This window comes from Gracilinanus agilis, chromosome 6 (genome assembly GCF_016433145.1).
Source record: "Gracilinanus agilis isolate LMUSP501 chromosome 6, AgileGrace, whole genome shotgun sequence".
NCBI classification, from domain to species: domain Eukaryota; kingdom Metazoa; phylum Chordata; class Mammalia; order Didelphimorphia; family Didelphidae; genus Gracilinanus; species Gracilinanus agilis.
Genome location: NC_058135.1, coordinates 129,461,536 through 129,489,142, shown reverse-complemented (window position 1 = coordinate 129,489,142; position 27,607 = coordinate 129,461,536). Strand labels below are relative to the sequence as shown.

The window sequence follows — 27,607 nt, the reverse complement described above, 5'->3', positions numbered from 1 at the left end:
TTTTTCTACCATATGGCCATCACTTCTGTTCAGGCCCTCATTATCTTTGTTTTTTTAAACCATTACCTTCCATCTTAGAGTCAATACTAAGGATTGGCTCCAAGGCAGAAGAGCAGTAAGGGCTAGACAATGAGGGTTAAGTGACTTGTCTAGGGTCACACAGGAAATGTCTGAGGCCACATTTGAACCCAGAACCTCTTGTCTATGCTTGTCTCTCAATCCACTGAACCACTGAGCTGCCCCCACCCTCATTACTTTTTATCTGAATAATTGCAAGAGATTTCTAATTGGTCTCCATTTGTCAAGTCTCTCCCTTCTCCAATTGGTCCTCCATAGAGATGTGAAAGTGGTATAAAAAATAGGTCTGTCTACTCAGTAAATTTCAGTGATACCTTATGAGTGACACCCAGGATAAAATGTCAAATTCTTTATCTGGAATTAAAAATTTTTCATACCTTAGCCCCTTCCTATATTTCCAATTTTCTTTCTTCCTGCTGCTTTTTTTTTCATACAACACCCTCATCTCTATGCCTTTTCCCAGGTATGGAAAGATTTCCTTCCCATGCTCTGAATCTTAGAATCCCTGGTTTCTTTCTTTTCCTTTTTTTTAAACCTCTCGCTTTCTGTATTAGAGTCAATACTGAGTATCCATTCCAAGGCAGAAGAATGGTAAGCACTAGGCAACTAGGGTTAAGTCATTTGCCCAGAGTCACACAACTGGGATACTTCTGAGGGCAGACTGAACCCAGGACTTCCTGTCTCCAGGCATGACTATCTCTCTGTCCATTGCACCTTACTCCCTCAATTTCAGCCTCCCACTCCTGCCCCAGATTAAGTATTAATAACTTTGCCAGGAGACCTATCTTGGTACTTCTAGATGTTAGTGCCATTGCCTCTCAGGTTACCTTCCATCTACTCTATTCTAATATATATATATATATATGTATATGTGTATATACATATATATATATATATTCTCCCTCTTAATAGAATATAAGTTCCTTAAGATTAGTGATTGTTTTTGCTATTTCTCTGTGGCTTCAACACTTTATTACAATGCCTGGTACATAGTAAGTATTTATTTAATAAATTCTTCTTGAGTAATTGATCTTTCTCTCATCTTTTTAAATTTTCATTTTTTGGTTTTATAATACAAATTTGTTTTTTGGGGGAGTTTATAATACAAAAAAGTATAACATAAGTAAGTAAACATGCTTTCTTGGTGGCAAATACTCAGAATTGTTTTTATTGAAAGAATTAGACAGTTTTTAAAAATTGAAGACCACTTTTATAGATAACTGTCCAAAATAACAGTTTTGTCCATGCATATTTAAGATACTAAAACTTATATTTAGATATAATCCAGATTGATTATGTAGACTGTTTATGATGTAATTTTATTTATTTTGTAGATTATTTATTATGTAGACTATATATATATTCATTTATACCTATATGGATGCACACATATACATATACACACATCACACACGTATGTATATATCCCCCACTTCCTACTTTGGTACCAAAACAGCAGCTACTCTGTGTTATCTCTGGGATCAAAGTGAACCCAGAGTTCTTACCTGGGAGAAAAGTGACAATGGAGTCATCTGTATTAGGTCTTTCCTTATAATCCACATCCACCTGGGCAGAACCCTGGCGTGTGTAGCAGCGTACCGTGGAGCTGTGGCTAATGTCTCCATTTCGGTAGATGACAGCTCTGACCTGCCCATCTTTTTCATTTCCCGTGTAAGAGGGCTTCTTGAATTGAACCGTGGGCACTGAAAGAGAATACCCCAAACTTTTTCATTCAGTCATTCATTCATACACCAGCCTGGTTGGGGCTCTCTGGTATGGCTGATCTCTAGTCACCAGTCTTTTCAAATCACTAAGAAAGCCTCAATATTTCATGAGTTTTTTGTGCCTTAAAAATGTAAGAATGCCAGGAGAATGCAAGCATTTGGAAGGCAGGTACATTTCCATTTTTGCCTTTATATTTCCAGAACCTATGTCTGGCACTCAGGAGGGACTTAATAAATGTTTGTTGAATTGAAATAATCTTGTGAAACAACATTAAAAAAAATGAGTCCAGTTCAGAGATAAGAGAATAGGCTGGATTTGGAACCAGAGGACCTGGTTTCAAGTCCTAGCTGTTGTTTGGTGTCTGTGTGATTTGGGAGAATTGACTAACTTCACTGGGCCTCATCTATTCCTCACCTGACCTTCCATCTTTCCTTTCTACACCTCTGATAGATTGATCCTTGTGTCCCTCAGAAGTCCTAGCATCTTTTTGATCTCTGTTCAAATGCTGTCTCATTTCCTCATGGCCTTTCCCCCAGGATCTCTAGTTCTTTCTTTCCAAAATGACCTTGGATTTAATTGATTTACATTTTGCATTTAGCTTTCTATATACATGTTGTTTCCTCCAAATAGAATGTAAGTTCCTTGAGGGTAGAGACTACTTTATTTTTTGTTTTGATACCTAGTACCTAGGACAGCGCCCAGCATTCAATCAGTGCTTGTTGAATAATTTATAGATCTGTAAAACGAAGGGGATGGATTAGACTTTCTAAAGTTCTTTCCAAATCTATCTATGATCTTTTGAGCTATAATTTCCTAGTATAAAGTAAAGCTCATTTTGGAGAACTATATTTTATCCCATCCTTTATAAGAAACCTCTCTGAGCCCCTCTTAATTCTTGTGTGTTCCACCTGCTATCTCCCTTTTATTCTCTACAGAGATTATTTGTACAAATTTGTTTGATATTTCTTCTCCCTTAGATCAACTCCTTGAGGTCAGGGACTATCTCTTTCCCCCTTTTGTAATCTCAGTGCCTAGCATAGCTCCTGGTGTTGATGTTAGTGCCATTGCCTCTCAAGGTACCTTCCATCTACTCTATTCTAATTTATATGTATTCTCTCTCTTATTAGAATATATATTCCTTGAGATTAGTGATTGTTTTTGCTCCTAGGCACTTAATGAATGTTGATTGATTGATTAGAGAGGCATTTTCCCCTCAGGCTATGATTATAATTATAGAGCAGCAAAAACTAACATTTATGTAATTATATCTTTATGCTTTCCAGTGTCCTAAACACTTTACATAATTTTGTAAATCATGACTCTTTGAAGGTAGAAATGCCCAACAACATAGTCTCTATATGTGGCCAGATAATAGCCTAATTAGATTGCAAGCTCCTTGAGGGCAAGGACTGGCCTTTTTTTTGTTGTCACATCCTCTTTGTTTAGCACAATGCCTCCCCACAATAGTCACTTAATAAATGTTTATTGACCAAAAAAAAAACAACAAAAAAAAAAACAAAAAAGAGGCCATGTGAGAGGTCTGTGGTGTTGTCAGCATGGGTAACTTTGTGAAAGGGAATTGCTATCACAAAGGAAGATCCCAGACTCTACCTAGTCTATGATTTAAAGTGCTTTGGAGGTTATGTGAGTCCTGTAACAGTGAACTGATTTGCTCAAGGTCACACAATTAGTGTCCAAAAAGTTTAGAACTCAAATTTTTGTACTAATAGTCTAGCTTTAGACACCTTTAGGGTCTGCAATTTTTTCAGTGTGAATGCGTCCTCCAAGATAGTAGATTAGAATCCTTATAAGAGAAAAAAGGATTCAGCATGAAGTTAAATTACATGATTTAAAGTCATGGAGCCCTGGGTTCAAATCCCACCTAAGATACTAGCTGTGTGATCATGGAATAGCCATTTAACATATCTGTGCCTCAGTTTCTTCATCTGTAAAATGAGAGGACTGTATGCAGTGGTCTCTAAGATCTCTTCTGGCTCTAAAACTATGCTCCTATGATCTTATTTTTTTTTTTTAAAAAATCCTTACCTTCTGTCTTTTTTTTCCCTTTAATCATTTTTATTTTTTAGAAAAGTTAACACGGTTATATGATTCACACTCTTACTTTCCCCTTCACCCCCCCCCCATAGCCAATGCACATTTCCACTGGTTTTAACGTGTGTCATTGATCAAGACCTATTTCCAAATTGTTGATAGTTGCATTGGTGTGGTAGTTTCAAGTCTACATCCCCATTACCTTCTGTCTTAGTATCAAATCTAAGAGGAGTGGCAAGAGCTAAGCAATTGAGGTCCTTGATTTGTTGAGGGTCACATGGCTAGAAAGTGTCTGAGACTAGATTTGAACCTAGGTCCTCCCAACTCCAGGCCTGATGCTCTATCCACTGTACTACCTCACTGTCCCTAATCCTATGGTTTTTGAGAGTTGTGGCCCCACAATTTGCTGCTGTGTGCTGACCAACTGAGGAGCTTCTGCAGGCTTAGGGAGTAGGGTTCTCAGATGGGACATGCATTCTATCACAGGCCCAAGCACAGCATAATATAATTTTATTTTTTAAAAATATTTTTCCTGGTGTCATGATTTGCGTTCTCTCCCTCCCCTGTGACAAGCAATTCCACTGGGTTATACATGCCAAAGTATAGCATAGTAGGACCTGCCAGAACTTAGGATATACCAACATAACATTGTAGAACCCAGTGTTCTCTCTGTGCCACAATGAGGTATAGGGGCTGGGCTTCTGGGGAACCTACTTAGAGACACACACAGGTACACATTAGCATGCTTTCATATAAAAGCATAATACAAAAAATATTAGTATACTCATCCGTTAGCCCAAAGCAACTTATTCTAATTCCAGGTGATCTCTCTGTAACTTTTGGATGAGTTAAAAAAAGAAAAGAAAACAAAAGGAGTTTAGACTTTCTGCTTACAATCTGTGATAGTGTCATTGATGATAATGGTAGCTGTGCTTGGTTCTCCAACCACCGAGCCCATGGGCATTCGGAGAACCAATTCAAACTTCTCTGGGCCCTCCAAGGCAGGTTGTCCCAGGTCATCCAGAATAGTCACACGGAAAGTTTTCACATTTACTCCAGGTGCAAAGTCGAGGCTTTGGCTCACACCAACATAATCCATGCCAGCTGCCAGTAAAGTGAGAATCATGAGTGAGGCTGCAAATATTCATTGAAATTAGTGTCCTTTCTGAGAAGGGCAAATAGTCTCCTAATGCCTACCCTTCTTTTCTGCACTCTGGTCCCTTGGAATAATATTTCATTGGCCTGATCTCCTGCAGAAGGTGGCTCACCAGGCTCTGCAGGGACTACACAAGCATATCATCATCATCAATATGTTAAATGCTATCCTGTTCCAAGCATCGCAACAAAACTCTGATTGATGGGGGCACAGGCTCTGCAGGCAACTTTCATTTAAAATTAAAGGCTTTTCCCCTTGGTATTTTGTGGTCCTTTGAGGACCTGCATTATATTTGATAGTGTTTCCATCACTCACCTTTGCCAGGCGTCTGGCTTAATATTTCCAACTTGCCTCTGCCTCTAAAGTCTGGACTATTCCCCAGCCAAGTTTTCTTCAATCATTTTGTAATTTGACCTATCTGATCTAGTCAGCTTTTCTACTAGTAATTAAAATAGGTATCAAGTTATAACATCAAGGGAAAAAAAACCAGACAATAACAAACAAAAAATCCCCTAGTGATGGAGCAACAAATTACAGAAACATCCCTCATCAAAGTAAATAGGGTCTAGCCAGAAGCAAGCTTATTCCATAATTTTCAGGAAGCATTCCTTGAATTTATCTTTTGTTCTCTCTCTTTTGGTCTAGTCTGAATATCTGTTCTCCTACTTATTTTTCATACTTGTTTCAGCGCCATAGATGTTTTATTACCAATCTGACTTCACTCATTCATCCACTTGTTCATTTCTTCATTAATCTATTTACTTATTCATTAATTAATTTACTCTACTAATTTATATGGTTTATATTGGCTCTTGTCCCAACTTGGCCCTTCCTTCTATACCACAAACCAGGACTTAATCTTTTTTGCCCAATGTTTGCCTTATCCCCAATTGCAGCTCAGAGGTAAGGTGACTTATCCATCACCATATAGATAGTAAGTTTCAGAGACTGGCTTTAAACTCAAATCATCCTGATTCCAAGTCCTTAATTCTTCCCACTCTACTTCCATGAAGACTTGGCACACTGTTTCTGGCCTATGTCATTGAGCCCATGCATAAGGCTAGACCATTTATTATTTTTTCCCATTTTTTTCTTTTTTCCTTTTAATTTTTCTCTCACCTTCTGCTGACACTGGCTCTGTCTTCTTGGTTTGAATGGTGACTGTGGCTGGTTTGGAAAGGTCAGTCCCCTTTCTCCATACACCAACTTCTACAGAACCAGCGCTTTCATCAACGGAATATTCAGTGTTCCCAAAATACAGAACAGGTTCTAGAGAGACAGGGAGAGAAAATAGATATGTTTCAATCCTGTAGATTTATTTTGCCTCTGAAACAAGACTCTTCAGTTGGTGATTCTCAGTGTTGATCCCAGTAGCAGGCTGAGAGTAGCTGGCCAGGTTCTCTTTTACATACTGTGGCTATTGGATGGATTTAAAAAATGGACAAAATACCACTTGCTGTTATTGTATTTCCATAAGGCAGTATGTAATGAAACCAGGCTAACATGTCATTCATATTTGGTTTTAATGAGTTCATCCTTTTAAGGAAAAAAAATAGTTTTCTCTGTACTGGTAATTTCCCTGTGGGAAATTGGTAAAACCGTTCTAAGACTTTAAGCACAGCAATTATTTGCAGGGTAATAGGAGAGAGAATTTATAGAGATATCTAAGAGGAAAATCTCTCCTTATGATTAGGAAAACTCATATTTGGCATTTTAATTTAGATCTCTGAAGTAAGGTATTTTCCTTCATGCATTACTTTTTAAGCACATAGATAGAGGCAGAATTGGACTATTTAATTTGATTAAAGAAATTTTTTTTTCTTTAAAACTTAATTAATTAAGAATATTTTCCCCATGACTTTGACTCCACTTTATTTCTCCTTGAAATCCTTGTAACAAATATACTTAGTATAACATAACAAATTTTTGAATTTTTCATGTCCACACAAATGTGTCTCATTCTGTATGTTTTTATCCATCACCTCTGTTAGGAAGTGGGTAGGTTCCTCATTTGTTTTTTGGAAGAAGGTGAACCCTGATGTCTGTATCCATTATCATGAAAGCCAAATTATGGATGAGAGGGAAGTGGGGAGCACAAGACCTAGTGTTGGAATGAGGGTTTTGCTATTTTGTGCTTTTTTAGGGAATTTTTTATTGATATGTTTTTATATGATTTTAATCTCTGAATATTCTTCCCCCTTCCCTTCTTTTTTTTTTATTTTAAACCCTTAACTTCTGTGTATTGAATTATAGGTGGAAGACTGGTAAGGGTAGGCAATGGGGGTCAAGTGACTTGCCCAGGGTCACACAGCTGGGAAGTGTCTCAGGCCGGATTTGAACCTAGGACCTCCCATCTCTAGGCCTGGCTCTCAATCCACTGAGCTACCCAGCTGCCCCCTTCCCCTCCCCCCCTTCCCTTCTAATAAATATTTTAAAAAAAGAAAGAAGAAAGCCATTGGTATAACCACCCAATATATCAATCTTATCTCATAGAATATGCAATAATCCATACCCAAAGTTCCCCCAAACTTTGCAAAGAAGGGAAATAGTTGCATTTTCTCAACTCTTTTACAGAGCCAGCTTTGGTCATGTTCATAGTGTTCAATTTTGTTTCTTTAAGTCAAGTCAACAAACATTTGTTAACAGTTATTATTAACATTGTTATTAACACTAACATTTGTTAACAAACATTTATTATTAATTATTTTGAATAATAGTAATTATCATAATATAATTATTAATTATTTTCTATGTGCTAGGCCTTGGTTTAAGTGATTGAATCACAGTTATGAGCAAAAAAGAGAGATAATCCCTGCCCTCAAGGAGTTTACATTCTTTCTTCTTTCCTCTTAACTCTTTAAAAAAACCAAACTCTTACCTTCTGTTTTCAAATTGATACTATTTGTTCCAAGGCAAAAGAGTGATAACCACAGGGCAAATGGTTAAGTGACTTGCCCAGGGCCATATAGCTAGAAAGTGACTGAGGTCACATTTGAACCCATAACCTCCTGTCTCCAGGCTTGGTTCTCTCTCCACTGAGCTACCTTTTTTGTTAACTTGTGAAGGAGTGAAGTTTAATCATAATTGTCCTGGTGTTCAGTTTTGCTTTGTTCTTTCCAGTAAATTCTTGATTGAGTGTTTGGTCCATAAATCCAAATAAGAGGTAATATGGCATAGGGGATAGAGTACTGGGCTTGGAGTCTAGAAGATCTGGGTTGAATTCCTGCCTTAGACATTTGCTAGATTGCAGCACCATATGAAGTATTAGATTTGCCATTTCCTCTTCCAACAAGTCCCCATTTTAGAGTTGAAGAACTGAAGCAAACCTGGTAAAGTGATTTGCCCACAGTCACATATCTACTAAGTGGTCTGTGGTCAGTTTTGAATTCAGGAAGATGAGTATTCCTGACTTAGGCCAGTTGTAGCTATCCACTGTATCACTTTGCTGTCCTATATTTTTCTTTGGGTTCTTTTAACTCAATTTACATCATTTAATGTAAATCTTTACCTCAAAAAAAGTCTTCAAAGGAAGAAATCTTGCCAAAATGTACCAGTCAAAAAGGCTTTCTCAATGTCTCCACTTTCTGGCAATAAGGAAGTTAGGTAGTGGCCAGCTATCTCTTCCTTTGCTATCATTTCTTCCCCTTATCATCCTTTGATTTATAATATGCTGTCTTGCCTTTCATAGCACTATACCTAATTCATCATTGACAAACAATAAGCATCCAGCACAGAGTCCAGCACATGAGAGATGTAAAGTTCTGTAATTCTCCTCTTTGCTTCTCCGAATTCTTTATTTGACCCTGTTGAATATTCCTTCCTTCTTGATACTCTCTTCCTTAGTCACAAGAAACCTCATTCCTTCTCCCATTTTCTCCCATCCCTATCACCAGGATTCACTTTTTTTGGTTCAAATCCAGTGATTTTATTTGTATAGGGAATGCCCAGTATGGAAACTCTCTCCACTCATGGAGATCAGATCTGAGATTTAATCCTGTCTCTGAGATATGTTAACTATGGACAAATCACTTAACTTTCCAGTTCCCCAGGCGCTCAACTCTCTGTGACACCCTCAATGGGTTAATTCCAATTCATTTCCCCCAAACCCAGCCCATTATACTTCTTTGGACAGAAGCCTAAGATGAGATTATAGTTTTCTGGTTTATAACTGTTCCCTGGGCCAAAGGAAATCATTTTCTGTCAGGTCCTGAGAGCTCATTTTTTATATCCTTCCTTTCCATTAGAAGGTATGCTGAAAGTCATCATTGAAATTTGCCCTGTGATGACTGTCCCAGTAGCCTTTGCAATTTATTGAAGTAGCTTTATTATTTGGAATCTCTACCTGGAGCCAAAGAGGGGGACAGGGTGGGGAGAAATTGAAGGGAAGTAGTTTATCTGGGAATGCATTGGATTAATAAAGGGAACAGTGATTGCAAAGGAAGCTATTTGAGATTGGTTTATTCTCTTCCTTCCTTTGCCTTTCAAGTATTGCTAATAAAAGAACTATCCCTTTAACCATGGACCACATAACTACAAAACTCCAAACACACGGCTTCTATCCCCATTCTCTACTCCCCCAGTACCTGAAAGAATTCTTATTGAAGGACCTGATACTCTATCATCACATTGCTCACTTCAGTGCTATTAACATTGTTTTTTGATAGGCTTTTCCTCTTTGAAATTGCTTACTACCTGGTAACCCTCTTCCACCCTTTTGCTTTTTTGGGATACTTTTTAATTCACATTTGGGATTTCATCATGGAACAGACAGCAGTCCCCTTTCTTTGAGAATTCAGCTTGATGATGAAATAGCAAGATATTTGCATCTCTATCTTCAAAGTTCACTCATGAACAATTAGATTCTTTGTTCTGCCCCCTATATTGAGAGATCACGTTTCCACAGAGAATATGACAAAGATATGGAATCCAATGTCCTTCAAAGATGATTGAGGATCTCTTACAAAACCTTCGTTGTATGAATGCCTAGAGAAAGCCTACATCAAAGGCTTGGCACTGTCTTCACACTATCTGCCTTTTAGTTTCTGTATATAAACATATAGACTGCAAGAGATTTTCTTGCTTAGTGTTGCTACTATGTGAAATGACAATTTTGCCTTAAAAATACTCGACAAGATTTTCAGCTTTTAAAGAGAAATTAAAAATAATAATAGCTAATAGTTATATTGTATTTACTATGTACTCGAAACTCACTGTTGATGGGGTTGTTGGAGAAACAAGTACCCTCCATCCTTAGTCATGGAATTGCAAATTTCTGGAATGGCTTTTGATTACAGTCATACACTATGTGGTAAAAATAATTAAAAAACAACCATGATCTTTGACCCAATAACTGTATTTTTGGAGATCATGCTGTATGTAATAGCATAATATATATTATAAGAACAAACACAAAAGGGCTTCTTATTCAAAGATTTTCATAGCAGCATCATGTGACCACAAAAAAGTAGAATCAACCTAAATATGAAACAAAATTGAACTGTGATATAGTTATATAATGGAATACTATGAACAATTAAGACAGACAAATGGGAAGAAGAGAAAGAAGTGTGAAAAAAATTTATGAAAAAATGAAAAAACAAACAACCAGTTCCAGAATGAACTATATACTAACTATATCTACAGGAGGAACAATGAATGAAAATGAATGGAGAGAAAAAAATTGCAGTGATGGAAAAGAGAATTGCAGAACAAACTATGGTAAATGAATAGAATGGAATATGAGGGCCATAAAAAGTGATGAATATAAATAATTCAAAGATGCAGGAGTATTTGTATGAACAAATGCAGAATTAAATAAATAGAAAGAGAAAGACAATATATACAATGACTCAAACAATGTAAATGAAAATCTCCTTGAAAGGAAGCCAAACTCTGAATACTTGAAAAAAACAGTAATGGTCTTGAAGAACATATAATGAAATGTTCTTTCCTCATCTCAGTGGAGATGGAGAGATCTCACTAGAGCACAGTGTTATAAACATTTGTGAATTACATTAAAAAAAATTCCTCTTATTTAAAAAAAAAAGAGGGACATGGAGGAAGGAAGGGAAGGGTGTTTTTAGAAATTACTGTGATGTAAAAACAAAAAGTACCAATAAAACTAATTTAAAAAACCCCAAACTTATAAAAACTTACAGGGAATAAGTGAAAAATTGTTAACATATTTGTGTTGAAATGAATGAATTTAAATGTAAATACCTGTAAAATAGTTTTGTTTTTATTGATGTTCACTTTTAGTTTTAATAAAACATTTTATTAGTAAGAAGACATATAGCCATTTTACCTAACAATGAGGTCAAACAGAGGCAGATAGTAATCTCTTTTGAATACTAAAAATGAACATAAGCAGTTCTCAGAAACTGATGGTTTTAACGTGTCAGAGCCTAGAGCTACTTTAAAGGAACTAAGATCATCTCTGATATTAAATAAATCCCAGAAACATAGGGACTAGAATCTTAGTTCCCTTATAAGCTATGTGACGTTGGGCAAGTAATTTAAAATTTGTGGGCCTCTACTATTATAAAAATGGAATGGCTGGACTATGATATAATTAAATCACTCCAGAAATATTTTTTGTGCATTATTCTTAAAAGTCTTCTAAGAAGATTATATAACTTCCTTTGGCAATGCATTCAAATATAGCAAAATTCTCCATCTCAGGAAATTCTTCCTATTCTTCCATTTAGATTATTATAGCTGCAATATAGCTCAAGTCCCAATGGACATACTGACTAGTCACTTAACATCTCAGGGTTTTTGGCTACTCTCTAAGACTATAACTTGAAGAGAAAGTATCAGTAATAGTAGAGGAAGTTTCCTCATCTGGTTGTTCCCTATACCAAGGAAATCCCAAGCCTAGTCCCCTTTCCCTGTCCTTATTCCTATCTCTCCTTTTATTTTGCACATAAAGGATATAAAACTACAATGGATCTTAGAAATAATTCACCTAAGCCATTTATTTTATGAATGGGAAAACTGGAGAGTATCCAAGGCAGTAAGAAGTATGTGGGAAGAATTCCTCTTTTTAAGGACTCTGACTCATAGAGCTAGTTTTCCCCTAAAAGATTCAATGAACCTGTCCTTAAGACGTAATCCAGTCTAGGGGACTAAATGTTGACATAACTTCTTGATCACCTATGTAGAAAAGTCAGCATGAAGAGTTCCTCAGGCTGGACCCATGCTTCTGACCAGGTGAGGCACCATGACATAAATAGGAACATGGGAGCCATGCCCAAGAGAATCAGTGCTGTATAGTTGATGGTATTCTCTCCATACTATTGTTACATAGATCTCCTTTTATTAAAGGTTGGAAGGACTATGAATTTCTTATTTTATTCTGATTTTGAATTTAAATCACTGGATTGAACAGAGAATAATTAGAATTTGGCCCCATGTTGTTAGTTTCCAGATTCGGTGTTTTTCTATAATACTGTCCTTTGGAAAACAAAAACTACAACTAACAACAATGATAACAGAGCTGGGCTCCCTCAAATATTTGAAGTTTATGATTCATTCTAATTCCTTTGGAGGATGGTGGTGGGGAGCTGCCCTTCAGAATTCTGGGCAGAATAGTAAGTTTGAGCTTATAAGCAAATGAGATTTGACTAAGGCTGGGGTGAGGTGGGAGGTAGGGGAGGAATGATATGATGATTCCAGTATTTTGGGGAGCAGCTACCCAGGTCCAGAGTCCTCAGACAACAGTGCAACATGTAGCCTAGTTGGAGTGATGAGTTATAACTAGGAATTTTTACACTCAGGCTAAATGCTGCAAACTAGGATCAGAGTAAATATGTCATCAGTTGGGGAAAGCATTGGAGCAAGACAAAGACTCTGGAGCACTGGGATGCTGCTGCTTCTGGCAAGGTCACTTCTGAGATGAGAAGAATTCATCATAGCCCACCATCTGGTAGATTTCTATTTGATTTCAGGGATAGGGATATTTACTGGACTTGTGATTTCATTAATATAGAGAATTCCTCGATGAGTAAACCTCTACCAATGCAAACTGGTGCAGGGGATAGACTGCCCTGCCTGAAGTCAGGAAGACTCCTTTTCTTGAGTTCAAATCTGAACACAGACACTTTCTAGCTAGCTGTCTCTGAGCCAGTCACTTAACCCTTCTTGCCTCATTTCCTCATCTTTAAATGAGCTGGAAAAGGAAATGACAAACCACTGCAGTATCTTTGCTAAGAAAATCCCAAATGAGGTCACAAAGAATCTGACATGACTGAAGGGAATAAACAGTGGCAACAACTAATGCAAGTCAATATCTTCTCTGTAACCTATAGTACTCCTTGGTGAACCTTTTCCAGAGTTTGAGTGCCCGGAGGGCAAATTCAAGCTGTGAGCCCCCAGATTACCAGAGACAGTTGAGGGAGAAAGTGCTTATTTTGGTTGGCTGGACAGAGGGTTGGAGCATGCAAAAATGTCCTTGGGTGCTGGGAAGAGGGGGGAACAGAGAAGTTCCTGAGTGCCATCTCTGCATGTGTGCCATATCTTCACCAATGCTGCCTAGAGCATCAAGTGGTTCAATGACTTGTAACAGGGTTTTATAGTTAATAAGTGTCAGAGGCAAGACTTGAATCCAACTTTTCCTGGCTCCTAGGTCAACTTTCTATCTTACTTGCTATACCATAATTCTCTTTCTTTATAATATTTTATTTTACACTTTCTACCTCAAGAGACTTAATCACATTATACCTCTATTACAGCTTATGTAAAATGGGGACTATTATAATCCCATTAGAATGTAAGCTCCTTAAAGGCAGGGGCTGTCTTTTGCCTCTTTTGTATCCCCCAAACTTAGCACAATGCATGACACATTAAATAAATGCTTATTAATTAATTCAATGATGTTTCCTATTTTTAAGTAGCTATTTTGGCTAACTAGATGGCAAACTCTTGGGTTTCTATGTTGCTGCAAGACAGCAATTGCTATCAGTACCCTCTACATTTGGCATCCTCAAGATTCCGCATCTCAAGATAATTTATCGACTGCTCAGGTCTAGTTATAGCTCCCTTATGGGTGAATACCTAATAAACCATCCTTATGGTCCTTTTGGATTTCTATGAAGCCTCTGGTAGAACACCTTCTCTCTACTGAGAGACTGAGTATTCAGAGAAGGAATTCTGATTCAAGAGTCAGTTTAGTCAAAAAAGAAGTATTTAGAAACAATGTTGAAGGTAGTTTTTCTTCTATTATCTGTTTTTTTATTTTTTTTTCTTTCAGTCTGGTAGCCCCCAGTTTTTAGTGTTTTCTAGCACCCCAATTACTTGGTAATTTTATTACATATATGTATATATATGTATGTATGTATACTTATATACATTATTTATTTTGTATATATTTTATGGTTATTTAACTGTACTTCCTTACTTCCACTTTCACCTTCAGAAGAACAATAGCTCTTTGGTGGGCAGGGGTTGTCTTCTTTTTATTTTTGTGTCCCAGCAATTAGGACAGTGCTTGGGCCATAGCAAGAATATAAAGTTTACTTATATAGTAAATGAATCAGCATGATGAATGCCGATTGATAGATTGAGAGATTCTAGTTCAACTCTCTCATTTTGCAGATGGAAAACTGAGGCCCAGAGAAGGAAGTGACTTGACCAAGGTCACATAAGCACCAGAATCAGGATTTGAATCTTGGTTTGTTGACTCCAGAGTGAATACTCTTTGTTCAGTTTTCCATATTGCTTCCCTCCATACAATGGATGACAGAGATGAATGCTTTTAAATTGAACTCCAAAGAGAGACTGGAGAGCATGGATTTCTGGATTCCCATGATTGAGTCTCATTTGGATTTATTTTTTTCAGGATTATTGTTGTTCATCCTTCATTTTAGAAAAGAATCAATGACATAATTTTTCTTGATCTCACTTGTTTTGACTTGGGCATAAATTGGATGTCAGTGAGGAAGACTTGTCCAGTCATCAGCCTTACTCTCTCTTCCAGATTCATTGAAGTCCACTGACAAGACAAAAATCAAAACGACTGGTGATGACTGGGGAGGCAGTGGATGTCCTTGGCATCTTCAACATCTGACCAAGCTCTGAGCACTCCATAATGCCTCTTTCAGTGGTCTTCATGCCCACTGGAACAAATTATTTTCATCTGCCCATTCCCCCAGGGGAAGTTTTTACAGGTTTGGGGCAGATATTTCCCTACTTTGCTGATGGGTTTCAGGTCTGTCAGATGGGGCTCTTCAGGTTAAATTGGTGTTGTTCTACTCTGCTAAGATATTTGATCCCTTGAGGTATGGAAGTGTATATTCTTTTAGATATATACTCTTTATTATTTTTAGGAAAGGTCCTTCTAGGAATACTTTCTAATGTTTTCAATATGAATGGGTGTTGTATTTTGTCAAAGGCTTTTCCAGCATCTATTGAGATAATCGTGTGATTTTTGTTTGTTAGCTTGTTGATATGGTCAATTATGTGGATGGTTTTCCTAATATTGAACCATCCTTGCCCTCCTGTCCCACCTGATCATGATGGATAACCTTCATGATCACTTGCTGGAGTCTTTTTGCTAGTATTCTATTTAAGATTTTTGCATCTATGTTCATTAGGGAGATTCGTCTGTAGTTTTCTTTCTCTGTTTTTGGTCTGGCTGGCTTTGGAATCAGTACCATATTAGTGTCATAAAAGGAATTTGGTAGGACTCTTTCTTTGCTTATTATGTCAAATAATTTCCTCTTGAAGTGCTCTGTTCTCTATCTCAGTTGGTAAAGCAAATAGGTCTGAAGTTTTGCTCCATCTAAGCTGCCATCTTCCAAGCATTTTTGCTATATTTCCCTGGTTTTCTCCTCTAGCCACCTCCCTGGTACCTGTGTTCAACTCCTTGAGTCTGGTGCCAGCAAGGCCCTCTTTCTGGGCCAGTGCACCCACCCCCCGGAGATTTCAGGGACAGTTGGAGACTCTGCACGGCCTGTGAGGGAGGGGTCCTGGGATTCCCCTTCTATACTCCCAGACTCAACAGTTCAAGAATTCAAGCCTTTTTCTTGGTGTACCTCTTGTGCTGTTCAGCAGTAGGATCCCCCTGCTCTGTCCTGTTGTTAGATTTGGTCCTCTTTCTTCTCGAAATGCTTTGTTTTCTTTCTCGGTGTGGAAAGGGTATGGAGGTTTTAAGATTTGCTTCATCTAAGCTGCCATCTTCAATGAAAACCTCACTCCAAAATGTATATTCTTATTAGGTGAACCTTGATTCCTTTAATTTTTTTCTCTCTACTTAACTATGCTTCAAAACCAATATACTTGAGACCCTCTCTAAAGAGTCAGGAACCTTTATGGTCCTGAGGAACACCAGAGGGATTGGATAAGATAACTTGGTAGACGAATGATGGGGAGATGACCAAGAGACATGGAGATGGAAATGGAGATAAATAGAGAGAGATGGGGGTGGGGAAGAAAGGAAGAGAAAATGGGAGGGAGAAATTGGAAAAGAGAGAGGAAGGGGGAAGAAAAAGAGAAGAGAGGAAAAGAGAGAGAGAAGAGATGAATAGAGGAAGAAAGGAAGGCAGATATAGAGAGGGAGGAGGAAAAATAGGTGGAGAAGAAGGGGAGAAAGGTAAAGGAGATATAAGGGGAAAAGAAAGAGAAAAGAAAAGGAGAGGGGGAGAGAGAAATAAAGAGAAAAAAGAAAGGGAGAGAGAGAAAAGAGAGAGAGAGACAGAGAGACAGACAGAGAGACAGAGAGACAGAGAGGCAGAGACAGAGAGAAGTTGGGAAAGGGAGGCATGTGTGGGTGTTGGGTATGCGAGTGAGTGTGGAGAATAAGAAAAAACAAGAGAGACATAGAAGAGTGTATGCTGTTGTGGGATTCTATCAGAAACTGTCTCTAGTACCACTTAACCTTTCTTTCGTACCTCTCTCATAATCATAACTGACATTTACGTAGCATTTTAAAATGAGCAAAAAGTACCTTACAGGCATTATCTCATTTGATCCCCGAAACAATCCTGTGAGGCTGAGAGACTTGCCCAAGGCATCTTTCTGTGCCTCAATTCCCTCACCTATAAAGTGAGAGAGTTGGTCTTGATGCACTTAAATTTTTTTCTATCTCTAAATCTGCAATACTATGATCTGATGGTTACTGAGTTATCATCTCGTACTTGTGGTATTAGACATGCAATCAGTTTCCTTGGAATCTCTACTCTTTTCTGTCCTTTAAAGAGGGAAGCATTCCCAATGTAGATACTGAGAGTATTAAATTACTCTATACTACTGTAAGCCACTTATAAAACATTGGGCTTAGTTATCCCAGAGCTAATCTTGTTCCTGATTTTTGATTGGCTTTAGAACCGTCTTTCATTTGTCATTGTCAGGCTCCCCACTTCTTGTCTCCTTCCTTGTTTAATCTTCCTGGATTACCTTGGTCTTCTAGATATATTATGGGCTAGATGATTAATGAGCCCCTGGCATAGTATTTAATCAATTCTTTCTTGTCTATTATAGTCTATGACTGTTGGAAGTAAGTGCCCATTCTCTGATGAAAGGTCTATCGTAGGCTGATAATTCCCATCAGAGCCCCTGGAGTTACCAGTGTGCCTTTGCTGTGTGCCCACAGACACAGCTTTTGTAATATTCTGGGAATGCTTTGATTCTTGAGACAACTCATTATTTGGGCTGTATTGAATCAAAGAACATCAAGAAGAATCTTGGGGAGACTTTACTGGGGAAGAAGCTCAGGAATCTTTCAAACCCAGAAAAATGTAACCTTTTCATTTGGTTGGTCTGTTTAATACCTTTTTGAAGCAGTCTTGAGAATGGCTTCCTCCAATTATCCTAAGGTTTATGATAGGAAATATTATAATATGGTTTTATTTTTAAAAAAGGGTCAGGAGGAATCTCATTAGCAGTACACTCTGCTAGGTGCTGAGGATATAAAGATGGAAATGGCACAGATTTTCTCTCAGGGAGCTTCCATTTAATGGTGAGGGTAGGGGGAGACATATATCCAGATGTCAATGGTTCAGGGGAAAATGAGACTGATATTAGAGAGCAATCCATGCACTGCAAAGCAGTTGAGTGGATAGGAAATCTGGCTGGAAATCTGAAAGATTTGCCTTCAAATCGAGTCTCACACACTTACTAGCTGTGTGACCCTGGATAAATCACTTAACCTTTGCTTGCCTCAATTTCCTCAACTGTAAAATGGGGATAATAATAACATTTACCCCCTTGGTTGTTATGAGCCTCAAATGAGATGATATATTTTTTTCTCTAAACTCTTTCTTTCTTCCTTAGTAACAGCTCTATGACAGAAGGGCCAGGGCCAGGCAAACTGGGATAAGTGATTTGTGTATGGTCATGAATCTAGGAAGTATCTGAGGTCAAATTTGAACCCAGGTCCTCACAACTCCACTATGCCATATAGCTTCCCCTGAGGTAATTTTTATTTTGATATTTTTCCCATGGTTGCATGATTCATGCCTTCTCCTTCCCCTCTTCCTTCCCCCTGCCTGGAGTTGACAAGTAATTCCACTGGGTTATATGTGGATTAGCACTCAAAACCTATATACTTTATTTTATTTTATTTTTAATTTTTTCCCTGAAATAATATTAACAGAGTACCTGGCACATAGTAGGTGTTATATAAATGTCAGCTGCAATGATGATGATGATTATAATGACGATGCCAAAATGCTATGAGAAATGAGAAGAGATCACTTTCAGTTGTGGTGGAAAGCCCAGAGCAGACCTTTCCTCAAAACATAGTCAGGGAAGGGAAGCATTGATCTGTTAATTAGTCATGAAGGGAGGGAGAGGATTTAATGGGCAGAAAATGGAGTAGAGGGGAGCAAAGGGGGACAAAGTGCATACTGATTGGGGGGTGTCTAAACAAATTGTGGTATATAAATAGAAAATGCCCGAGACCATAAAAAAATGGGGAATAGGAAGAATTCAGAGAAGCATGGAAAGAATTATGTGAACAGATGCCAAAGGACATAAGAAGAGTCAGAAAAATAAGGATAACAATTCAGAAAGACAAAAAAGAAACTGGGCACTGATTCTAATAACCAAGCCTGGTCCCACAGAAGAGCTGAGAAACTACATATCCAACTACATGTATTTCTTCTCTTCCATGCAGAAGTGGGAGTCTATGGGTAAGGAATATCACATATCTTGTCATATATGGTAGATGTGTTGGTTAGTTTTGCTGAACTTGTTTTTCCCTACTTTTTCTATGTAAATCCTTTTTAAAAGGGATGCCTCTCCTGGGTTTCCACCAATGTCATAATGGTCACAACAAAGTGTGTTATCTGTGTACATATCTCTCTCCACTTCTCCCATGAAATGAAAAGATCTCTGAGAGAAGGGACTATGTCATATCTATCTTTGTGCTCCTAGCACTTACCATAATGAGATGTCTCCTAAGTCTTTAAAAAAAATTAAACTATATTATAATATTTCCTATTATAAATCTAGGGTATTTGAGGAAGGGACTTTGAAAGTCCTGATACTAGTGGATAGTGGCAATGATTAGACCATTGATAACAGTGATCAGACCAGGATAATCCCCTCCCCCAGACCTGGGTCCAGGGCTTTTAAAATTCCTAACATTTTGTCCTGAGACACAAGAAAGGGCCTTGCAGATCCAGAATTTTCAACTTTGAAGAGCTGGGGGAATCTAATTCATTACAGAAACTCATGAGACCCAGGGTAAGCAGGGCTCACAATCTCATCTAAAAGCACAGTAGGGATGCAGAGCCAGCACTGGCCCAAAGCCCTAATTTAAGAATTAAAAATGGAAAGATAAGTAAATCAAAGAAAACACTGACCAGTATCAAAAAATGATTACAAATTTAAAGACCCCCCCAAAAGGAGAAAGCCCTTTCATAACAACTTCAAGCCACAAAGCAAAGGAGGAAAATGACATTTTTTTTGCAGGTACAACACCAGTAACTAGGAGAAATGAAGCAAGAACTAAAAACTGAAATAAATGCTTATAAAAAAGGGGATGATAACAAGTAGCTCAAAAGAGAAAGTGCTAGAACATTATCCAAATAATAGATTCCTTAAACACTAAAATAGACCCAATTGAATTTAGTGACTGTGAGAAGGAAGACATATTAGATCTAAACCAAAAGATTGAGAAAGGAGAAAATGTAAGCTATTTGGTATTTTAAAAAAACTTACCTGGAAAATAGGTCAAGGAGAGATAATTTTAGAGGCATTAGACTCCCAGAAAACTGTGATAAGACAAAAAAGCCTGGCCCTTATATTTCAAGAAATCATAAATGAAAATTGTTCAGATCTACTAGAATCAGAGGGCAAAGTGAAAATAGAAAGACTCCATTCATCATTTCTGAAAGAAACTTCAAAAGGAAAAACCCAAGAATATCTTAGGTGAAATCTAGAACTCCTGGGTCAATGAAAAGGATGCTGCAATTATACAATAAGGACTATATATTTGTAATATTACATGTCTTACATTCTGCATATATGCAAACATTCTTTTGTTGTTTAAGTTTAGTTAAAAAATAGGGGGTAATCATTCAGATTAAGATGTTTGACTTGAGATTTTCATTCTGAACAAGTTGTTCAAATATATTGTTGAACTTTTTGCAAGATTAGTCTTGTGGAAGGAAGAAGCATATGAATCTACCAAATCTAACTTCACTTCACTGTCTTCTCTCATGTTCTTCCCTTGGCTATTCCCTAAATAATGTGCCTTTCCACATATATGTCTTGAAATTCTCCATCATGTTGTTGTGCTCACTATACCTATATCTAAAATCTTCACCCTCCCTTCTTTCTGGAAAGCATTCCCTGATCTCTTCCATCTAGACCTAATCACTCCCTCCTCAGACCTCAGATGCATTTCCTCAAAGCCATCAGACTCAGAGTCAGAAGGCTGGAGTTTGAGTACCAGCTTTTTACATGAGTATGGGCATGCCAATTCATTTTTCTGGGTCTCACTTTCTTCAGGTTCAAAATGGGGCTAACCAACCCTTCCTCATTTTTGCAGGGCAGTTGCAAAGAAAGCACTGTGGAAATGTGACTCACTAAGAAAAATCTCTATTTGGCATTGTGTTTATTGGTATATAGAACTTCTATTAGAGTTTAAGCTCCTTGAGAGCAGGTACTGTATCTTTTTTTTTTAAACTCTTATTTTTTTTTTGTCTTAGAATTGATATTATGTATTGGTTCCAAGGCAGAAGAGTGGTAAAGGCTAGATCCTTTCTGGTCTAACTTACAATTATAGAAAGGATAGAAATAGAAATAGAAATAGAAACAGAAGGAGAAGAGGTGAGGGAAGAAGCTTGGGAGTGGGAACCCCAAAGGTTCCCTCCCGAGTGACAGACCCCATAGAAATAGAGAAGAGGGCACCCAATGAAGTAAAGTAAATGATTAAAACTAAACCCCAACTCCCACCTGCATACCTGTCTGATATGTAATGTCTTGTTCTCCTTAAGTCTAAGCACCAGACCAAAACAATGAGTCTTTTTCTCTAGGGTAAAGTCCTGTTCCTTCCTGAGCACTGAACTGAAACCATGAATCTATTCATAGGTACTAGATCAAAGCTTCAAAAATGTATTTAAACTCCACTCTGACTATGTTGCTTTGGAACTCCTTTGCTGAGTTCCCCTAGCGCGCACTAGAAATAAAGACTTCCCTTTGCTTGGATTGCATTGTCTCCGTGTGCTCCTTGGGTGGCAATCCACTTGGACCCTAACATATGGGGGCTCCTCCGGAGCTGGATTCAACCCCCTAAGGACTACCGGGACAGGGGAAGTTCTCTCCCAGATTTCATAACGACTTCCAGAGGTGAGCAGTGTGTCTGTGAAGTGTGACTGTTTGTATGATTGTGTATGGGAGGAAGTCGGACTCTGGCTGGGCATACGGCTTAGGAGGACATCCTATGCCAAGTCACCAGGCAAAAGTCCAATTCCTCACCTTTTTAAGACAGGTGGGTAGGAAGTTGTCTGAAAGCTTGGAGACAAAGATACGGAGCTTCGATATGGAACTTCAGGGGGTTAGAGTCCCCCTGTCCCCCAGGAAATAATTAGGGGGAGTCCAGAGTTTGAGTTTCTGGTGGAACTAGATTCCAGGAAGTCCAGGGTTTGAGTCCCTGGCAGAACCCCAGGAAGCTCGTAGTGGACGCACTTCAGGTGTGGGGAAAGTAAAGAGCACTGGATCCTTTTGAGAGGACTCCGGGGAAAGGGGGATGGAGCCTTGAGCAAGCTCCCACCCCTACTCAAAATTAAGCATTAGGGCACTGGGCCCTTCTTAGAAGGACACCAGGAAAAGCGTATTTTTCTCTAGGACTAAACGGCAAATTTAAAAGTGACCAGAAATTTTCCTCTCTGCCCCCCTTTTTAGAAGTAGCTGGCTACTTTGCTTCAGCTAGAAAAACCAGTTCTGTCATAGTTTTTTTCTTTCTCCCTTGGAAGGAGTCCAATTGGTGATGGCCACAGACAATGTAAAAAGTTTTAACAATTTTCACTTAGCTATATCAATCTTTCCAGCAATGTGGCATACCTGGAATTATTCAGGCAGGTATCAGAATCCCACTTCATAGAAAAGTGAAGAAGCAAAAGTGTATTTATTTTAGGATACTTATTGAAGCATGAAGAAAGGTAATTAAGAAACAAAATTCATCATATGTCAGCCAGCTCCTTGTTAAGAATTAACCCTTTTCTGACTCATTCTTTTTCACAGAATTCTTTAGTCATGGAGATATGAATTGTAACAATTGATCTTTTGCCAGGAGGAAAAGAAAAATCTAGCTTATATAATTTATGGTTTATAATTGTCAGAGTGTGTGTGATATGCCCGGGAAATGTGTCCTTGATCAGTCTGTGTGTTATATGTTGTTTGTCTGTGATCACAATGGGAGGGTTACAGGTTGGGAAAAATAAATCTCTCTCTCTTCTTCATTCATTCCGGAGGAATGGGGAAGACAGACAGAGGTGTTAGAGAAATTCAGAAAATAACATTGTAATTTCTGAATGTCTTAAACTCTAAGATAATTTAATTGGTTAAAAGAAATCTTATTCTCTGCTCTTATTAAGGCAAGAGTTAAACAAACTAATCTGTCAAACATTTCTCCTTCTATTTCTCACTGGCCATGAGAAAGGGAACATGGAAATCAAAAGACAGAAAAAGGGACAAATTTGATCCCATCACCAAATTCTATCAACAGGTTAAGTACTGAGACATATATCTAATGAAAATTACAAAAGATTCTAAAATGCAATCTAAGAAAAACTTATTCAGAGAGAAAGCAATGATTCTTAGTTGTGTACAGAAGTATAGAAGTGCAGCTTAACTTTCCTAGCTAGCAAAAAAAATAAATAAAAACCATCAGTCTTGCTCAGTGCTTAACCAAGAGTGAAAAAGCTTCTTTAAACAACCATGAATTCAACCTAACATTAATCAAGCTGATGTTAGTGAAAAATTTAACTTAAAGATTATTAGAACAATGCAATTGGCTTACATTTCAAAATTAGATCCCTTTAGACAGAGACTGGTCCGTGAGAAAATTATTTGTTGAGAGCAAATCATCCACGCCGCCCCAGTTCAGCAGGAAGTAGCTATGAGAAGCTAAAAATCGTCGCCCATTCTCCCCCAAACTCATGGACCTTTCTCTACCCATTAGAGTATATATTTGCTAAGGAACTGAATAGGTACTGATGGTATTGTGTAAATTCATTGACTACTAGTTAAAAATGGAATTTCTGTTAAATTTAAGAATGCACAAAAATTATGTTGAAAAGCTATCTATTAGGATTTGCAGTGTGGGAATGATCAGACTTACCAAAAATGCTTATCGAACTGAATTTAGGGAAAACATATGAACATGTAAAATTGTTACTCTAAGATGTGTACCATCATATTAAGTAATAGGTAAAAATATAATTAACATTAGGGTTTCAAATTTTGGTAATTCAAAAATAATATTATTTTTGCATTAAGAATCTAGTATATTATGAATATAAAAAATTTGGACAGCATTGTAATTTACTAGGATATAAAATTATTTTAAAAGCATGTGTAATGTATTAGAAGAAATTCATGATCTAAGGAATAACATGCAATTTGTTTAAAGAAAAAAATATTATTATGGGTAAGGATAAACATGTAGAATAGCTTCATGTGAACAGACTCAGAGAAGTACAGTGACCAATCAAGTGTGACTTGCCAGCTTAGCTCTGTAAAGTGAAAAAATGAACAAGAAGCTAATAGCAACTTTATAACATCAATAATGATTGTGCAAAAATTCAGGTTTCCCTAATTCACCACAATTGGAGCATAAATTTAAAATAAAAAGGGAAACTGCAGATATTATAGAGAATAAAAGACAGTTAATACAAAGGAAATATGGTTTGGAAATTTATAAAAAGCAAATAACATATATTGTGACAACTTAAAATTAAGCCTTAAGACAAAAGGGAGATTTTACTCCACAATTAGAAGTATTTTTCATGTAAGAATTGATTTTAAGGGTTGAGGATTGCTAATGATTTTTGATATGGTACAATGTAATTTATTTATTGTGGTAACAGAAAAAAAGTTGTAATGTTAGAGAACTTATTCTAGAATTTAACTTGGGATATTTCAAATGAGATGTTCTTTTAATGTATGTGCTGTCAGAACTAGCAGCAAGTAATCATGATACACAAGAAGTTTTTAAAGTGGTTAATCTATGTATGGGTTTTAATAATACAGGTTCTAAGAATTTGGTAATTTTCAAAAGATGGAGTTTCTAATGGATAAATAAATAATAGGTGTGAATTCTAGTGCAAAATAGACACAAAAAATGATGAATCAGAATAATCTTGATGGTATTTGATCAGCTATGTAGCAATGTTTTGAAGTAAAAGGAAACTAAACTGGAGATTCTATTATATTCTGTTTTAAAGAGAGGTTTGAAAGGAATAAGAGTAAATACTTTGAAATTCATTTTGTTTACATACTGAAAGATTGCTAAAGGACTTAAAGTTATTTGTAAGTTATGGAGTTCCAACTAAAATCTGTTTCAGGAGATAATACAGCCCTGTTTTATATTTACTATGGAGCTGCTCAATCCAGCACTCCTGTTCCTTAATTCAGGTTTTGTGACTAAAGTGTGAGATGTTAATTATTACCAAAATATGTAAGAATAACTGAGTGATCAGTCTTGTAGGGATGTGAAAGGCTTGCTTGAGGGAATGGAAAATTATTTTTAGACTGCTGTTTGGCAGACTTCTCTAAGTTGTAATGGGTAAGACTTGTCCTTTAAGGAAGGAGAGGGCTTCTGGGATCTAATGGTGATACAGAGAAAGTTCTGTGATGGTTAGGGAGGCAATTCTAGGGCTCAACCTGGACTGGACCTCTTCTGACCATCTAAACTACTGATCTTTGAGTGGCACAGCGATGGCATAAGCCAGTGACAGCTTTGGCCTGCATATGAAGCCCCCTCATTACGTGTCCCTTGGGATGTGAGGAAATGTTTTCCCTGTTTGTTTTTTGTGACAAGTCCCATAATCAGCACATGAGGCAAATTATACAATTAAAGTTTCCATTTCCCCAAACAACCTATTAGGTAGATAATTGGAAATTATCAAATTGTTAGGGAACATGCTTTGAGAAGTAGATGAAGTTAGTGATAGATGACTTGTAGCTTGCAGCTTTAGTTCACCACAATTGAAGTATTGGATCTTGAGCTTGGAATTATAACCCAAAACTTTCTGGATTTCCTCCAGAATCTGGGAGATAAAGAAATTTATTTGTAAAATAATAATTCAAGTATTTATAGATGTTCTATTAATGTGAGCTTTGCAAAAGGATATTCTGTAACAGAAACATCACTTGTCAACTCTGCAAACAACTTAGGAATCAAACTTCCTAGAAGGATCAATTCTTATCCAAGAATGATTTCTGGAGATGAAGTATGTTGGCAAAGATACCCAAATGTTAAGGTTTAATATCAGTTTCTCTTGTACTAAATTTTCTCTCTTTATATCTGGTGTTCTAGCTTTTGCCCCAGTCCTAGGTTCTATGTCCATTTCCTTTATCTTGTGACCTGTGTCAGCCAGTCCAGGAGAACAGTCTCTAAAGACATGTCCCTGGAGACTCTGTGCCCACAGCTTCTCTTTCTCCTCTCAGGGATTACAGAAGGCTGAAACCATCGCCCTATTCCCTTAGATGATTGGAGGAGGGGGGAGACGACGTAGGACATTGTACCACTCTAGTTTAGACATTTTTCAGGCAAACTATATGCAGAAAATTCCTTTGCTCCCACTATGTAGGGAATTGAGGTGGGACAATGAAGCCTCCTGGGAATGGACTGGAGGGATCCAGCAGGCACTTACAGGACAAAACTGCTCTACCTGGAAGGGAGCTGTTTTGTCAGCATTACCTCTGAGCCTCTCCCCTTTGCCCTGTGCTCACAATCACAATGGGCCCTGAGTACCCATTCTCATCCAATTTTGATAGGGCTGGGTATAGGAAGCCTCTTCCATTGTTCTCCATGGCCGATTATGCTTATTTCCATAATTCTAGGCCTCCTTCTCTATTTGCCTGACTCATGATGTTTTGACCCAACCTTAGGTCCCCACTTCCCTTCCACCTATTATTAATTCTAGCTGTGGGACATCAGTCCCATGAAGCCCCTTTTGCTAGCCCCCAACTTTGGAAATGGATTTTTTTATTCATTGGAAATGGGAGAACTCTAGACGATTGTTACCTCAGGCTCCCCAACCTTTTCCCTTCCTGGGTGCAGGATCATTGCCTATATTTGGGGATGCAACTATCAAGGGATGGCTGTAAAACATGGGCCCTGTATACATCACTACCTTTGCCCTGCAAGTAATCCCGGAAAAGAGTCCTGTAATCAGCCAGGTCAGTATTACTGTAGCTATTGGGGATGTGAGACTATAGCCTCTGGCCCTTTAAAGGACCCTTGTGGCCGCTTCTTCAAGCCTCTTATATGGCTCTTAACAATTCCCAACCTAATTTGACCAAAAGTTGCTGGCTTTGCTTGAGTGCTCAGCCTCCTTATTATGATGCTATAGCCTTAAATGCCTCCTATAATACCTCTGTCTTAGACAGACCAACTTCTTGTAACTGGGGAGACCGAAAGGTCAGTCTAACATTACAATCCATTACTGGTTGGGGTACCTGTATTGGAAATTCTTCCCCAAGTTATGAGCCTCACTACTATCAATATTAAGTATTATAATCCCCCTTTAGGAGTTTAGTCTCCAGGGAAAGAGCCTGGGCAACAGGTCAGTCATGGTATCAGCAGTTATTTCAGTCTTCTCTATGGCTCACCACTTTTTTTCCCACCCTTCTGGGACCCTTAGTGATTCTTGTTCTTCTGTTGACTTTTGAACCCTACATTCTTAATCGCTTGGTCTGGTTTGTTAAAGATTGTATTAACACTGTCCAGGTTATGGTTCTGAAGCAACAATACCAAAGAGACGACCCCCAAATTATGCAATGACGTGGTCGTGAGAAAGATTTCTCACTATGAACAAGCAGAAGTAGGGAATGAAGTAAAGTAAATGATTAAAACTAAACCCCAACTCCCACCTGCATACCTGTCTGATATGTAATGTCTTGTTCTCCTTAAGTCTAAGCACC

The 27,607-nt window shown here is 37.8% G+C and overlaps 1 protein-coding gene across 1 annotated transcript in view; it reads right to left on the bottom strand.

Moving 5' to 3' along the window:
- Nucleotides 1-27,607, bottom strand: part of FREM3 (FRAS1 related extracellular matrix 3) — a 128,812-nt gene that overhangs the window by 24,215 nt on the left and 76,990 nt on the right. Inside the window, exons 6-8 of the mRNA XM_044681702.1 lie at nt 6,131-6,280; nt 4,750-4,959; nt 1,519-1,781 (exon numbers count right to left, since the gene is read on the bottom strand). Of these exons, the coding sequence (XP_044537637.1) occupies nt 1,519-1,781; nt 4,750-4,959; nt 6,131-6,280 (623 nt within the window). The remainder of the gene's footprint in view (nt 1-1,518; nt 1,782-4,749; nt 4,960-6,130; nt 6,281-27,607) is intronic.